Below are 16,975 nucleotides of genomic sequence, written 5' to 3'. Positions count from 1 at the left end.
CCCTTTATAGTTACTAAGCTCACCCATTCTCTCTTTCTTCTTAATAATGTTCCACACAGTTGATATTTTTGTAAGCCTAAAGTTTGGCCAATGTCTCTGACTGATTTATTCTTGTGTCTCAGCCTTATAATGTGTCCTTGACTTTCACCCTCACTCTGGTCCTCATGTTGACGAACAGTAAAAGAAGACTCTAAAGGTGACCAAAAGTGTGGAATAAAGACTAGATGCATATCCGCACTAATGAAGCAATTAAACACACCTGAATAATCACTAACACCTGTGCAGCTCATGTCCCAAATATTATGATACCATGGAATGGAGGCTGTGTATAAAAAGTGTTGTAATTTCTACATGTTCAGAAATGTATAAAAATACACTTTATTAAAATCTGAAGATGTGCACTTTAACCACGTGAAATATTTGAGTACAAATTTAAAATGGATGCAAGTAAAAAATAGCCTTTATTGAGGGAGCGGTATATATTTAGGAAGAGGAACAGATTCTTAGATTTATATTTCTCTCCTTTCTTTACATTTCTCTATTTCTAGGCAAAAAAAATATACTGATTGCAATAAACTTGTTTTGGGTGTTTTAAATATTGATTTATTTTTTATTTGGTTTGTTTGGGCACAGGGGATTAGTGATTAGCACGTTTGCCTCACATCTTCGGGATTGGGGGTTCAAATGCCACCTTTGCCCTCTGTGCACGTGTTCTCCCAACATGTCCTCAAGTTCCATGGGTTTTTGTATTACAAATTATGTCTGAAGTGTCTGAAATGTCAGTTGCTTGATATGTATTTCTAAATTTAAAAACCTGTCTAAAATCATAATCACACGATGATCATGCTGTTGTAAAGAATATACGGCACTCTGCGTGTGGCTGAAACTAGGAAACCATATGTTAAGTGATTATCTATTTACTGTTAGTGTGCATAAAGTAGGTAGTTGGTACTGTGTCTATATTCATTTATTTTATGATATTCGGTCATATTCAGCAGTAGTCAGGCACTGTATGATATTAAATGTGAATTTTGCTGAGCTGACATTAACACTGACTCAGTAATGTTCATCAAACCCTCCCCTCAGTACTCATGACTTACAGACACAATGTAAGATAGTGAAGGTTCATGAGAAAGTGTAGATCAGGGCAAAGGGCAGAATTGACAGCTCCTTCTCATGTTTCTCAAACTAATAATGCCAAATTACACACACATCAGGTTTATACAGATTTGAACATTTATTGTTATGTGAACAAGGAGCAAGAAGATTTGAAATGCAAACACATCAGTCACAAAACATTATATTACTTACTGTGAAATGTGTTTATTTATTTTATTTATTAAACCAGTTTATCTGTTTTGTCCTCAGAGCTTCAAAGTCAGAAGCAAAAAGCAGGTAACAATGAACTTTTTGTCTTTTTAAAATAATACTATTTAAATAATTGGAGTAAATTGAACAGACGATATCACTGATCAAATATAATCACAAAGATAACTGTCAAGTTGTTAGACTGTTTGTGCCTCTTTAACTCAGAGACACAATTTAACATGGTGACGCCTTACAAAAAGGTGTAGATCAGGGCAGAGGGCAGAAATTACAGCTCTTCTCATGTTTGTTTAAATGAATGCTTCTAAATTAAGGGCAGATCAGGTCATATATCCAGATTTGGACAACAGGAAGTAAACAGGACGGAATGTTGTGGAGTGAAATCAGAGTCAGCAAAACCTCATCCTGAATTTGTCATGCTTGTAAAAATAACGTGTAAATGTGATGTTATTGAAAATTGTCAGTGTGAATCTTAATTTAAAAGCATTGGTTCCGAATTAAACTATATGAAGTTCAAGTATTTTTTTATTAAAATTTTTGTTAAAACATTTCAAGGTATCAAAAACTTGGGTAAAAATAAAAGGGTAATAAAATTAATTCAGGTTCAAACAATTCAAGCTGTCAAAAATTCAGAGAAAACATCTGGTGTGTTGTGATTGGTCAGGACTGAGTTTGATTAGAGTCTGGCTCATTTGCTCTTTCTGAGTATCCCAGATGTTTTCTCTAGATTTTTTTACTACTCAAATTATTTGTTTAAACCCGAATGTGTGTGTATGTATGTATGTATGTATGTGTGTGTGTGTGTGTGTATATGTATATATATATATATATATATATATATATATATATATATATATATATATATATATATGATGCTTGTAGTGTCTTTTTCAGTGTATTAAAGTCTGCATTCATAGTAACACTGTTCTGAATGCTATTAAGAGAGACACACACACCCATGCCCCCAAAAAGGTGTCCTCTTTTTGGAAAATCAGAATATGGTCTCCCTAGCTTTTGTGCTGTAATGTTACCTGCATCAGGGACCGTGATCTTTTTATTCATTTATTCATTTTCTTAAAACAAATCCAAACATTGAATATGTTTTAAGCTCTAAAATAATCCATAAATAAAAGTATTTTAGATCAGTATTTTAGTTTCTCTTGACTTTATTTACATATGTGACCTTGAAGTAATCCAAAAATAATCAGATTACATTACTTTCATATTGTGATACTTGGATTATGTCACTGATTACATTTCTTATGAAGTAATTTGTAACTGTAACGGAATACATTTTTAACGTAACCCTCCCAACCCTGCTCATAACTGACCTGTAACATCATGTTCCACTTTGTGAAGTGTGATCAATCATTTAACAAATAAATAACATCAGAGAACAATTACATTTCATAACTGCAATCTGATTTGTGTTGTCCTTTTACCTTATCACTATATTACACTGCTTAATCTGTTTATTCTTTTATTTATATAGAATTTACACACAATACTCAACTATTTTATCTGTTTTAGCCTCAGAGCTTCAGAAGGAGAAGGAATACGCAGGTGAGAATGAACTTTTTGTTCTTTTAAAATCCTACTGAATATTTAATTGGAGGTGACAATATCACCTTGTTAAAATGTAAGATAATGAAACACTGCATACACGGTCTAGACATAAGAGGAATGCAATGTGTGTGGGGGAGGAAGTCTGAAAGGAATTACAATAAATTCACATAAATTACTGATATGAATTATCATCTTTACATATGACATTACCTCTAATATACACTACATGGCCAAAAGTATATGGACATCCGATGGCTACCTGCAAAGTAGGTAGTATCATGTACTGCTTAACTAAAAAATGACATAACTCATAACCATGGTTTCATTGTATCCTGTCATATGACTTCTCATTAAACCTATATAGAGACATTACAAAGAAAAAGAGCTAGTACAGTTAGCTTGTGCTACTAATAGCTAATACGAATACACGTAATGTAACAAATATCAAACAACAGATTTTTCACACTTTTTCCACTTTAATAAAACATTACAATTCAAAGTGTATTTTAAAGATAAATAAATAATATACTGTAGTTAACTGTGAGCTGTAAGCTACATTTTGATCATGACTCTCATTGGAGCTGAATGGACGGTACACACCTACACGCAACAGCAGCAGCACTCGCTCCACACCCACAAGAGACAAACTACAAATGACACGAGCGACATGTCGTGTGCTAGAGTGAACATGGAGTAAGTGCTATTTTTGTGAAATGGAGGTGTTTATGAGCAACAACAGCTCAGCCATGAAGGGTTAGTCCACACAAACTCTCAGAACAGGGCCGCTGAGTGCTGAAGCTCGTAATGCATAAAAATCACCTTTCCTCTGTTGTATCACTCACTACAGAGATCCAAACTGCCAATGGAAGCAACATCAGCACAAGAACTGTGCATCAGGAGCTTCATGAAATAGGTTTCCATGGCCAAGCAGCTGCACACAAGCCTAAGATCACTATGTGCAATGCCAACTCCATATTAATGCCCATGGTTTTGGAATGAGATTTCCAACAAGCTCATATAGGTGTGACGGCCACGTGTCCACATACTTTTGTCCATATAGTGTATATTATATTATTCATTTGACATCATGCATGTGTTAAACACCACATTTCTACTGTCTATAAAATGTATTATAGAAACAAAATTAAATAAAGTGAACTTGTTGGTTTTATTCAACACACAACTCACACAATGGAAAATAATAAGTGTATTAAACATTATCCTACAGGTATGTTTAATCTCCAATATCACTCTGATCAAAAGTAATCACAAAGATAACTGTGAGGTTGTTAGACTGTTTGTGCCTCTTTAACTCAGAGACATAATTTAACATGGTGATGCTTTACAAGAAGGTGCAGATTGGGGGAGAAGGGCAGAAATTACAGCTCCTTCCCATGTTTGTTTAAATGAATGCTACTAAATTATGGGCAGCTCAGGTCCTGTATCTAGATTTGGACAACAGGAAGTAAACAGAACGGAGTGTTGTGGAGTGAAATTAGAGTCAGCAAAACCTCATCCTGAATTTGTCATGCTTGAAAAAAATAACGTGTGTAAATGTGATGTTATTGAAAATTGTCAATGTGAATCTTAATTTAAAAGCATTGGTTCTGAATTAAACTATATGAAATTCAAGTATTAAAAATTGTAATAAAAAATTATAGGGTAATAAAAATTAATTTTAAAACATTTCAAGGTATCAAAAACAGCTTGTATAACAGTGTAAATTTGCTGTCCCCGCAGACATTAATGGGTGTGTGTTGAGTTATTTTGAGGGGACAGCAAATTTACACTGTTACACAAGCTGTACACTCACTACTTTACATTGTAGCAAAGTGTCATTTCTTCAGGGTTGTCACATTAAAAGATATAATCAAATATTTACAAAAATGTGAGGGGTGTACTCACTTTTGTGATGTACTGTGTGTGTGTGTGTGTGTGTGTGTGTGTGTGTGTGTGTGTGTGTGTGTGTGTGTGTGTGTGTAATGATGCTTGTAGTGTCTTTTTCAGTGTATTAAAGTCTGCATTCATAGTAACACTGTTTTGAATGCTATTAAGAGAGACACACACACCCATGCCCTTAAAAAGGTGTCCTCTTTTTGGAAAATCAGAATATGGTCTCCCTAGCTTTTGTGCTGTAATGTTACCTGCATCAGGGACCGTGATCTTTTTATTCATTTATTCATTTTCTTAAAACAAATCCAAACATTGAATATGTTATAAGCTCTAAAATAATCCATAAATAAAAGTATTTTAGATCAGTATTTTAGTTTCTCTTGACTTTATTTACATATGTGACCTTGAAGTAATCCAAAAATAATCAGATTACATTACTTTCATATTGTGATACTTGGATTATGTCACTGATTACATTTCTTATGAAGTAATTTGTAACTGTAACGGAATACATTTTTAACGAAACCCTCCCAACCCTGCTCATAACTGACCTGTAACATCATGTTCCACTTTGTGAAGTGTGATCAATCATTTAACAAATAAATAACATCAGAGGACAATTACATTTCATAACTGCAATCTGATTTGTGTTGTCCTTTTACCTTATCACTATATTACACTGCTTAATCTGTTAATTTTTTTTATTTATATAGAATTTACACACAATACTCAACTATTTTATCTGTTTTAGCCTCAGAGCTTCAGAAGGAGAAGAGATACGCAGGTGAGAATGAACTTTTTGTTCTTTTAAAATCCTACTGAATATTTAATTGGAGGTGACAATATCACCTTGTTAAAATGTAAGATAATGAAACACTGCATACACAGTCTAGACGTAAGAGGAATGCAATGTGTGTGGTTGAGGAAGTCTGAAAGGAATTACAATAAATTCACATAAATTACTGATATGAATTATCATCTTTACATATGACATTACCTCTAATATACACTACATGGCCAAAAGTATATGGACATCCGATGGCTCAAATGGTTCCTCGAGTTAATTGTATGTTGCACGTGGAACAACATTTAGTTCCTACCTGCAAAGTAGGTAGTATCATGTACTGCTTAACTAAAAAATGACATAACTCATAACCATGGTTTCATTGTATTCTGTCATATATGACTTCTCATTAAACCTGTACAGAGACATTACAAAGAAAAATAGCTAGTACAGTTAGCTTGTGCTACTAATAGCTAATACGAATACACGTTACGTAACAAATATCAAACAAAAGATTTTTCACACTTTTCCCACTTTAATAAAATGTTACAATTCAAAGTGCATTTTCAACAAGCTCATATAGGTGTGATGGTCAGGTGTCCACATACTTTTGTCCATATAGTGTATATAATATTATTCAGTTGACATCATGCATGTGTTAAACAACACAAGTTTGTTTAATCTCTAATATGAACTTTTTTCTCTTTTTAGAGCTGCAGAGACAGAGAGTGGAATACGGTAATTACATCTGAGTTTGTGACACTTTAAGGACTTTTATTTTTCAGATTTGTGAAGAACTGTGAGGAGAGAAATTAGATACAGAATGTTTGGGATGAAGCATATATTTATTTATTTGCCTCTGTACTCCACAATTTTAAATTTGTACTCAAACTATTTACACGAGGTTAAAGTGCACATACTCTTTAATAATGAGTATTTTATACCCCTGAGTTTTACCATGTGTAAATAACAGCACTCAGAATTCATTGTGCTCCTGCCATCAGCAGTTACATTATCAGTGAAGATGAGTGAGCCAGTACCTGAGGCAGTCGTACAGGACCATGTTTTACAGATGAGGTGGTATGCTTTGGATCTTGTCCAGTCCCTTTTCACCTCCACACTCTGCTCTTGCCATCGCTCTGTTTTTGTGGAGAACTAGTGGTCTACATCTTGCAGTGTAGCCTCTGTATTTCTGTTCATGAAGTCTTCTGCAGACATTATTCACTGACAAATCCACACCTGCCTCCTGAAGCGTGTTTCTGATCTGTCAGACAGGTGTATGAGGATTTTTCTTCATTATGGTGAGAATCTTCTGTTATCAGCTGTGGAGATCTTCTCTGGCCTACCAGACCCTAAGCTCACCCATTCTCTCTTTCTTCTTAATAATGTTCCACACAGTTGATATTTTTGTAAGCCTACAGTTTGGCCAATGTCTGACTGTTTTATTCTTGTGTCTCAGCCTTATAATATGTCTTTGACTTTCACCCTCACTCTGGTCCTCATGTTGATGAACAGTAAAAGAAGACTCTAAAGGTGACCAAAAGTCTGGAATAAAGACTAGATGCTGAAATCTCTCTCATACCCGCACTAATGAAGCAATTAAACACACCTGAATAATCACTAACACCTGTGCAGCTCATGTCCCAAATATTATGATACCATGGAATGGAGGCTGTGTATAAAGTGTTGTAATTTCTACATGTTCAGAAATGTATAAAAAATACACTTTATTAAAATCTGAAGATGTGCACTTTAACCACATGTGAAATATTTGAGTACAAATTTAAAACAGATGCAAATAAAAAAAGCCTTTATGGAGGGAGCGGTATATATTTAGGAAGAGGAACAGATCCTTAGATTTATATTTCTCTCCTTCTCTATTTTTAAGTAAAAAAAAATCTACTGATGGCAATAAAATTGTTTTTGGTGTTTTAAATATTGATTTATTTTTTATTTGGTTTGTGGTGGGCACGGGGGGATTAGTGATCAGCACGCTTGCTTCACATCTCCGGGGTTGGGGGTTCAAATCCCACCTTTGCCCTGTGTGCACGTGTTCTCTCTGCGCTTCAGGCTTTTCCTCCGGGTTCTCCGGTTTCCTGCTCTAGTCCGAACATATGGGTTGTGTATGCAGTGTGTGTGTGTGTGTAGTGTGTGTGTTTGTGTGTGTAGTGCATGAGATTGGCCCCCCCGTCCAGGGCGTCCCCTGCTTTTTGCCCCGCTATCCCGGGGACAGACTCCAGGCTCCCCGAGACCCTGTGTAGGATAAGCGGTATCGAAAATGGGTGGATGGATTTGGTTTGTACTTTTGGTCTGTGGTGTAAATATGATTCAAATATTAATTATTTTATTATGTTTTGTTGAATCTAATTCTATTTTAATAAATTCATATAAAATATTGATTCATGTTTCACAGAGTTAATAAAGAAGAAGAAGTTTGCAGGTAAGAACAATCTTATCTTCAGTACAGTTACATCAGAGTCTCTATTGTATTTATTATATTGTGTGTGTGTGTGTGTGTGTGTGTGTGTGTGTGTGTGTGTGTGTGTGTGTGTGTGTGTGTGTGTGTGTGCCTAACCTCAGGCACTAAACATAAATCTTGGTCTCTTACACTTTTTTTTTTTCAATAAAAGCTGCAGTTCTCTCTCACTCACTCACACACAGGTCATATAGAAAGCATTCAGATAAGGAACTGCAAAGGCAGTCATTTCGAACCCATGTCAAAATAAAAGTATCCAACACAGAAAAATAAAATTAGTTAACCATCCTTATAATTCTGAGGAAATTATATATTTTAAAAACACAGGTAGAAAGTTGACTTATCAGTTTAATCTATTAGCTAGCGTATAAACATGTACATGATTTTGCTATACTGAGTAAATGGGGAAACGGCTTTTCTGCCAAGCACTCACACAGCAGAATTAAAATTTTACAATTTCTTAATCTTTTTTTTCATGGGATTTGCCTTTATGAGTTTATTTTTATTAATCCATTAGTAAATGATTGATTTGTTTATTTTGCAGTGATTGTTTTCTGATAGGAGTGTGTAAGTGTATAGTGTTGTGGTCTTTCACTGCCATCTAGCGGAAAAATAATATAACAACTTCATAAAATTTTACAATTTACTCTGTCAAGATGAAAACTCCTCACTGCTGGATAATATCCATCATTTACATTAAGAACAGAGAAACACGAAACAAACACAAAACCATGGAGGAACTGAGGGAAAATGTGTTTAAATCTCTATACACACAGTGGAGTGTTTATTTGGTCATCTTAAAATGACTTTAAAACGATGGGAGAAATTAAATCTGAAAATAAAGTTAATTTTCTATCAGGTGAAATAATACACACCTGTCGAGCTCATCATACATTTCACTGAATTCATATCTTTTTTTCACAAAAGTCATTTTGAGTAAACTGTAAGTAAAGTAAAGAGCTACAGTAAGTACAGACTTAAATAAATTCACTGGCGTCCTGCTGCTTATTGATTAAACCTGATGATTTGATGTTGAAAAACACCAGAAAACAAAACATTAAATAGTATGATTGACATAAACATAGAGGAGAAATGATTTTATTTAAAGTGCTGGTAGAAGATCGAATGTCTCTGTTCTTTGTTTATCGAAATTTTCTCATTAAGCGAGAAGTTGTGTGTGTGCGTGTGTCCGTGTATGGGAGTGAAAAACTGATATACATTTCTAAGGTGACACACATTTATAACATTGAAATATATACGGTTGAACACATCTGTATTTATTCAATTTTCTTTTTTTAAGTGTTCAGATTCATGTTTTACATTCAGGTTTTAAAAATATCTGAAAATATCTATTTTCAATTGTTTTTTGCCCCAGTAATCACAAATTCAGATTGAATAATTCAGTTGTCAGATATTCAGAAGTCTGTATTCAGGTCGATAATTTCAGAGCTCAAATTCTACCAGTCAAATTCAGTTGCAAAATTCAACCCGGAAATAACTGACGTTGAACATCCGGGTTACTCAGGGTTCGGCAAAGGCAATGGAGCTCCTACCATTAAACCCCTCCCCCTCTCGGGAGCGCGCCTGTATCACTATATCAACAGAACACTGCGAAGGCAATCGTGGATTTGAATCAGATTAATAAATAAAAGTGTTTTTATAACTATCGTGTTCTTTCTTTATCTGGAGTCTGCAGCGGGAGTGTGGGGGAATTAGCGAGTTATAACGGAGCACCTGATATCTGTTTATACTTTTTATTCATTCATTCAGAGGAGAGAGGAGAGAGGAAGGAGAGAAACAGATTAACATCAACTCATTATAGATCAGACTCACGTATCTGGTGGAGATCAGACATTTTAACAAGCTTCACTTGTAAAAATGAAAGATTATAATGTTAGTAAAACATTGTGTGGAAATAATGTATTATTATATCTTTTCATGTGACAACAGTGAAGAAATGACACGTTGCTACAATGTAAAGTAGTGAGTGTACAGCTTGTGTAACAGTGTAAATTTGCTGTCCCCTCAAAATAACTCAACACACAGCCATTAATGTCTAAACCGCTGGCAACAAAAGTGAATACACCCCTAAGTGAAAATGTAAAAACTGGTTCAGTTCAACATGGCACCTCATGGCAAAGAACTCTCTGAGGATCTGAAAAACAGAATTGTTGTTCTACATAAAGATGGCCTAGGCTATAAGAAGTACTCACTTTTGTTGCCAGCGGTTTAGACATTAATGGCTGTGTGTTGAGTTATTTTGAGTGGACAGCAAATTTACACTGTTACACAAGCTGTACACTCACTACTTTACATTGTAGCAAAGTGTCATTTCTTCAATGTCAAGAAAAGATGTAATCAAATATTTACAAAAATGTGAGGGGTGTACTCACTTTTGTGAGATACTGTATGTGGAAAAGTGATGAGTATAAAACTCTTTGCCTGTCAGAGGTGAATGTTGTTGTGCTGGATAAAGAAGTCGAAAAGTCGAAAAATGTAAAAACAGAATTTAAAAATGCAGTTTGTCTCCATCATGGACTTTAGAGTCACGTGTTTTCTTCCAAAAACTAAAACTTACCAGATATTTATCACTAGAGACTCGCTGAACTTATTTTCTCCATCAGGATCAAGTTTTTCCTCAAATGTTTTCTCTCATCTTCTGTGACTCTCTCTATGTTTTTCCTGAAGCACAAAAATTACACACACAAATAAATGACTAAAGTAATGTTTCAGAAGGAAAACATTTTATATTTCTCATCTTTGACAGGCTCCTACCATCAACTGTACAAGTTTTCTCTTTTACAAGAGATCATTTAAAAATATTTAATTATTTAATCTTCTACAAATCCTCTTATAAATCATAATGAATCTGATCCACTGATGATGATTTAATATTTTTTACCTGCAAACTCACATCTCACTCTGTGTGTTTCTCAGTGGATGTGACTCTGGATCCTGATACAGCTCATCCTGATCTCATCCTGTTTGCTGATGGAAAACAAGTGAGACATGGAGACACAAAACAGAATCTCCCTGATACTCCAAAGAGGTTTAATAAATGTGTCTGTGTTCTGGGAAAGCAGAGTTTCTCCTCAGGGAGATTTTATTATGAGGTGCAGGTCAGAGGGAAAACTGAGTGGAATGTTGGCGTGGCCAAAAAGTCCATTAACAGAAAGGGGGACATTACACTGACTCCTCAGAATGGATTCTGGACTGTGAAACTGAGGAATGAGAATCAGTATGAGGCTTGTTCTGGTCCCTCTGTCCGCCTCACACTGAGAGCGAAGGTGGAGAAGGTGGGGGTGTTTGTGGATTATGAGGAGGGTCTGGTCTCCTTTTATGATGTGAAGTCCAGCTCTCATATCTACTCTTTCACTGCTCAGTCTTTCACTGAAAAACTCTATCCTTACTTCAGTCCTTGTTTAAATGAAGGAGGTAAAAATTCAGCACCATTGATCATCTCTCCTGTAATTAACACTGAATGAATTTTCACCTCACAGATTCAATCATCTATTAAATGGTGAGAATTAAAAGAAACATCTTACTTGTTCTGGTAAATTTTAGAAATACATATTCCTTTTTAAAGTGCTGTACAGTTTATTTTAATACATGGGGGTTTGTTTTTTTCACATAAAACAAATTTTAATCCTCCAGTTTGTTTTTACACATTATGATTGTGGAACTTTATTTCAAATCAAATATGAATAAAAATCATTTACAGTTCACACTGAGTTTTACTGCAGAATTTAATACGATCAATAAAATGTATGAAGTTTAGCTGCTGATGTCTGTGTAGATAAAACTGAACACCACTGAGTTTCTCCTTCAAATTTCATCAAACACAATTACACTCATCTTTTATTTAGAAATAAACATGTAAGGGTTTTTCTCTTCTTAAAAATAGTAAAGAAATTAATGAATAAATGAATCCTCTATCTGTGCTAAATTCTGCCAAAGCTGTATGACATGGTCCATCAGAACACGTTCTTATCTGAACAAAAAACAAATTTCTTAAACGTAGGACAGCAGGGGGAATCTCATTAATATTCATGAGAGAAGCGCTTTCTGGTTGGTCAGTGACGTGTTTCTGCTCTGACGTTTCATGTTGCTGCATAAGACCATTTTGTGACTTTAGTGAAAAGTCATGTTGAGGAGATTACACTGACTAGTGCAAGAAACAGGATTAACCAACTGGAAATACACATTTTATTCTATTTCCTGTTTGAAAAGCCAACTAGATATGCAGTAAAATTTCCTTCTGCTTTCATAAATATTTCAGTCCCGCTGTGGTTTTATTCAGTACATTTCCCACACTGAAATGAAAATGTCATTATGTGATAAAGGGGTAAATGCTGAGCAGGACAGTAAGTCAAGGCATCTGTAATCTGGTTTGTAGTGAAATGATTATGGCCAAAATGATAATCCTGATTATTTAGATCTATATTCAGATCACGATTACTGATTGATTTTAGGGACAACATATTTTTATTGCACTTTCACATTTAAATAAACAGACCACTGCTTTCACCTCCATGTTGTGCTACATTCCTACTAATTTACAAATCTTTGCATAAAATTAGACTGGTCCTTCAAGTGCATCATCTTGTAGAAGCAAAATATAAATAAAATTGTACCCAAAATATAGGATAAGTAAAAATAAAAATGCCATCAACCAAATGAAAATATGCATCAAATATAACAATATGCAACCAAATGAAAACAATTCAGGCGAATGCAGAAAAGGCAATAACTGTTTACAGGAGGAGAGACACAAGACAATTTCGTTTAGGAGCACTTGTGTTCCAATTACAAAAAATTAGGAGCACAGTTGAAGTTTAGGGTTTTTTTTTTGTTTTGTTTTGTTTTTGTTTTTTTAAGAGATGGTAACATTAATGTGCCCCAAATAACAGACAAGTAGGCATGAGAAAGCTTGAGCCAGACAATTATGACAAAATTTAGGAACATAGTGTGAGCCATGACAAATTAATTTAACTTCTGATAAACTAAATTTAATATTTTCAGTTAATTTTACAGACTGTTACTTTTAATTTAATTAATGCTTTTAAATTTGTTTTCCTTTGTTAGTATAAAAAGAAAGAAAAACCTGTGAATGTTTACTGCTGTATGTTGCTCAATTTGTTTTATTTTTTCTTCTCAATGGTATATTTGGGAAAGGGAGGGGAGGAGATAAGAGAAAAGGTGATGTTCAGCAGACACGTTTTGTAGACGTGTTCAGCAGAAATGTTCAGCAGAAATGTTTAGTTCAGCAGAAATGTTCAGCAGAAATGTTCAGCAGAAAAGTTCAACAGAAATGTTCAGCAGAAAAGTTCAACAGAAATGTTCAGCAGAAATGTTTAGTTCAGCAGAAATGTTCAGCAGAAATGTTCAGCAGAAATGTTCAGCAGAAAAGTTCAACAGAAATGTTCAGCAGTAATGTTTAGTTCAGCAGAAATGTTTAGCAGAAATGTTTAGCAGAAATGTTCAACAGAAATGTTCAGCAGTAATGTTTAGTTCAGCAGAAATGTTCAACAGAAATGTTCAGCAGTAATGTTTAGTTCAGCAGAAATGTTCAACAGAAATGTTCAGCAGTAATGTTTAGTTCAGCAGAAATGTTCTGCAGAAATGTTCAGCAGAAATGTTTAGTTCAGCAGAAATGTTCAGCAGAAATGTTCAGCAGAAAAGTTCAACAGAAATGTTCAGCAGTAATGTTTAGTTCAGCAGAAATGTTTAGCAGAAATGTTCAGCAGAAATGTTCAGCAGAAATGTTCAGCAGAAATGTTTAGTTCTGCAGAAATGTTCAACAGAAATGTTTATTTCAGCAGAAATGTTCAGCAGAAATGTTTAGTTCAACAGAAATGTTCAGCTGTAATGTTTAGTTCAGCAGAAATGTTCTGCAGAAATGTTCAGCAGAAATGTTCAGTTCAGCAGAAATGTTCAGCAGAAATGTTCAGCAGAAATGTTCAGCAGAAATGTTCAGCAGAAATGTTCAATAAAAATGAAACTGGAAAAAAAAAATTACAGACTGTTGCAAAAAAAACAACAAATGTTAACCTGTTCCACCTTGTAAACAAATACAATAAACCTCAATGTTCAGTGTTTGAAGACTGCTCCTCTTAAATATATTTAAAGCTACACTATTAGACATTTTCCACTGTCATGGTTATGGGCTGGATTCAGTTCTCGAACTGTTCTGTGTATAGTGTATATATCTGAATAATCTCATATATGATGTGATTGGGTAAGTTCATTTACCCGTCAGATGCAAGGAGCTTTAGTTTAATGGTATTCATTATGGATGCTGCAATCAGGATTTTTACAGCCGATACCGATCCAGATCTTATACCGATACAGCCGTTACCGATACATCTTTTTTTGTTTAAACTTTAATCAGGAGGTCTATCATAAACAGTTAAATGTAAGCTCTCTGCTCATAGTCAATGTTAACTGAATTGTTAACAATGATAAATACTGTTGGTTAATTGATAAATAAACAAGAATAAAATGTTTATTTTTAAATATCTTAAACAATAAAGATTCCTAATTAAAAGTAGACTAACACAAACATAATCCATATTGGAAAAAAGGATAATAGCCTTCTAAGGAAATAGTGAACTAAGCTTAATGTCAAATTGATATTAAATGCAACCCATAGTAATTACACATTATTTCATTTCTCATTTTATTTATATTTTATAAATTTTAATGAAGTGAATACACTATGTATTAGAGTTAGTGAAGAGCGTGAAGGAGAGCAGCAGCGTACTCCTTCTGAACAGTTGCTAATCTTGATTATGATTGGTGAGGAATTATTCAATAAAGAAGTTTGAATTAAACCCACTCTTTAGCATTAACATTATTATTAATTTACTCCGCGTGAAGCTGCTGTGTCTACACAAGCAGGTCACAGGTTCAGGTCATTTTGCGTGATCAATAAAAGATGGCGGTTGTGAGATCGGAGAGTTGACAGAAGCAGATGATGGTCAGTGTTACGCTTCATCATAATGGCTCTGCAGTAATTGCATACTTGTTCGGTTGACTGAGGAGATGAAAAACAGTGTGAAAGTAACTGTTGCGGTGTAGATGCATTTTGGACTTCCTGTAGTTTTTATTCCAATTGTATTATAGAACTCCGAACAGGTCACTCGCAGAGGTGCAAATAAATATTTATTCCCAGTCACACAAAGAACTTCAATTGCAAATGCGAGAGAGCCCTGTAGAGCCCTGAGTTTATCTGCAAAGTTTTTTCCTGTTCGGCGTGATGAGGTTTAATGTCCCCGACAATCTCTGCAGTGCCATTTAGCATCATGCTAGTGTCATGATTTCTCCTTGCACAAGCACTGGAGCTCAAAGCGAAGCTGGCAGCTCGAGGGCTGAAATACTAACTCCATTTCCAGGTTTTGGCACTACAAAATGACGTCATCCCTGTGCCGCCCTATGTGATTGGCTGTAAGTGTAGGAAGCGCTTAATTTGTTTGGGGAGAACAGCGGAGTTTTCTATGAGCCGAGGACGAACTTTAAATGTCAATATCACAGACGATCATGTTCATTTAATCGTAGGCAGTCAAAATTGTAATTGTAATCGATATCCGATTAATTGTACAGCCCTAATTCATACTCTAATCCTAGTGTAACCCACATTGAATTATCACCTATAAATAATTAATAAAATGTATAAATAAGCTAATCAGTTAAAACACATACATCTAAGAAACAATTAAGAATGGTTAAAAACAGTTTGACAGTGATTTAATGTAAACAAATAGAAGTATTGCTGTAAGGAATTGTGGTGACGCTTCCCCGTTAAAAGACTTGTTGGCCCATATTGAAGCAGCACTGAGCAGAGAGGAGAAGCAGACAGACTAACAAGCTAAAAAGTTAAAAGCGTTTGTGAAGAGTTGATTTAGAAGCTCAGAAACAATACTTACCAATACTTATGAATTTGGGTGTCCTATTTGCATAAAGGGCAATTGTTACAAGAGATGTCACCCAGCAGGTGTAGGAGAGTATATGTATGGGTTTAGATCGAAGATCTAAGTGTGGCAAAGTAAACTGTGAACTTTAACAGCATATCAACATTCTCTAGATGAAAGCTGTGTGACTAGCTCTACATTCAGAAACCCCCAAATAAATCACAAGGTAGTGTTTAGTGTGACCCAACACCATCACAGTATTGTTTTACATCTATAACCAAAGTGGTGAAAAGGTCTTGGAAAATGCTGAGGTTGGCATGCAAACAGTGGAATTGGATGGATGCCCATCTTCTGTCTCTAGGCTGTTGAAACTGGATAAATTGGTTTACAAACTTAGACTTGCCCTAAATCAGAGTATTATCAACTTACTTAGGGGGCAGGTGCTCTGGACCACTATGAATGCCAAATAAAAGTAAGAGTATAGAACGGGAGGCTACAAAAGCAACTTGTGACAACTTTTCAGAATCAACAGAGCCACTTACATTTCCCTACCTATTTTCATGGATTTTGTGCTCCATGTGTCTAATATTCTGAACTATATTTGATTGATTGGCTGTGTTTTGTGATGGACAGGTGCAGGAGCGGACTTCGTGATGCTAGGTGGAATGATGGCCGGTCACTCTGAGAGTGCCGGTGAGACCATTGAGAAAAACGGCAAAAAGTACAAACTGTTCTACGGCATGAGCTCCGATACGGCCATGAAGAAGCACGCAGGAGGAGTAGCAGAGTACAGGTGAGAGAAAGACTGGCAGAGTACTGAGTACAGGAGAGAAAAATCAGGATGTAAAGTCATTACACCATGTTTTAACATGTGTAATGTTTTCAGACAGGATATCAGGCAGCATGCAGTACAGATATATTCTATTATTCCTGTTGTCTTGGGTACCAGTCCCTGGAAATGATTTTCAGAGAGAGCCGTTTAAAAAAATAACTCACACAACTCTCTCTCTCTCTCTCATG

General features: G+C 35.1%; 2 protein-coding genes across 8 annotated transcripts in view; both read left to right on the top strand.

Annotated features, from left to right (window-relative positions):
- Positions 1–5,125, top strand: part of LOC108261975 (myelin-oligodendrocyte glycoprotein-like) — a 44,847-nt gene extending 39,722 nt beyond the window's left edge. The window contains exon 4 of the mRNA XM_053681943.1: positions 3,740–5,125. Coding sequence (XP_053537918.1) covers positions 3,740–3,891 — 152 coding nt within the window. The 3' untranslated portion in view covers positions 3,892–5,125. The remainder of the gene's footprint in view (positions 1–3,739) is intronic.
- The window catches only part of LOC124626025 (butyrophilin subfamily 1 member A1), a 107,566-nt gene that overhangs the window by 25,286 nt on the left and 65,305 nt on the right, over positions 1–16,975 (top strand). Inside the window, exons 10-15 of one of the 7 annotated variants that reach the window (XM_017472486.3) lie at positions 1,369–1,395; positions 2,857–2,889; positions 5,537–5,569; positions 6,281–6,307; positions 7,983–8,009; positions 10,983–14,147. In XM_017472486.3, the coding sequence (XP_017327975.1) occupies positions 1,369–1,395; positions 2,857–2,889; positions 5,537–5,569; positions 6,281–6,307; positions 7,983–8,009; positions 10,983–11,530 (695 nt within the window). In that variant the 3' untranslated portion in view covers positions 11,531–14,147. Of the gene's footprint in view, positions 1–1,368; positions 1,396–2,856; positions 2,890–5,536; positions 5,570–6,280; positions 6,308–7,982; positions 8,010–10,982; positions 14,148–15,977; positions 16,749–16,975 lie in introns of those variants that run through there. The other 6 variants (XM_053681901.1, XM_017472489.3, XM_047156452.2 and 3 more) reach the window with 6 other exon arrangements.

The sequence above is a fragment of the Ictalurus punctatus genome, chromosome 7 (genome assembly GCF_001660625.3).
Source record: "Ictalurus punctatus breed USDA103 chromosome 7, Coco_2.0, whole genome shotgun sequence".
NCBI lineage: Eukaryota > Metazoa > Chordata > Actinopteri > Siluriformes > Ictaluridae > Ictalurus > Ictalurus punctatus.
The sequence above is the reverse complement of the archived record's forward strand: the minus strand, read 5'-3'. Positions and strand labels throughout refer to the sequence as shown.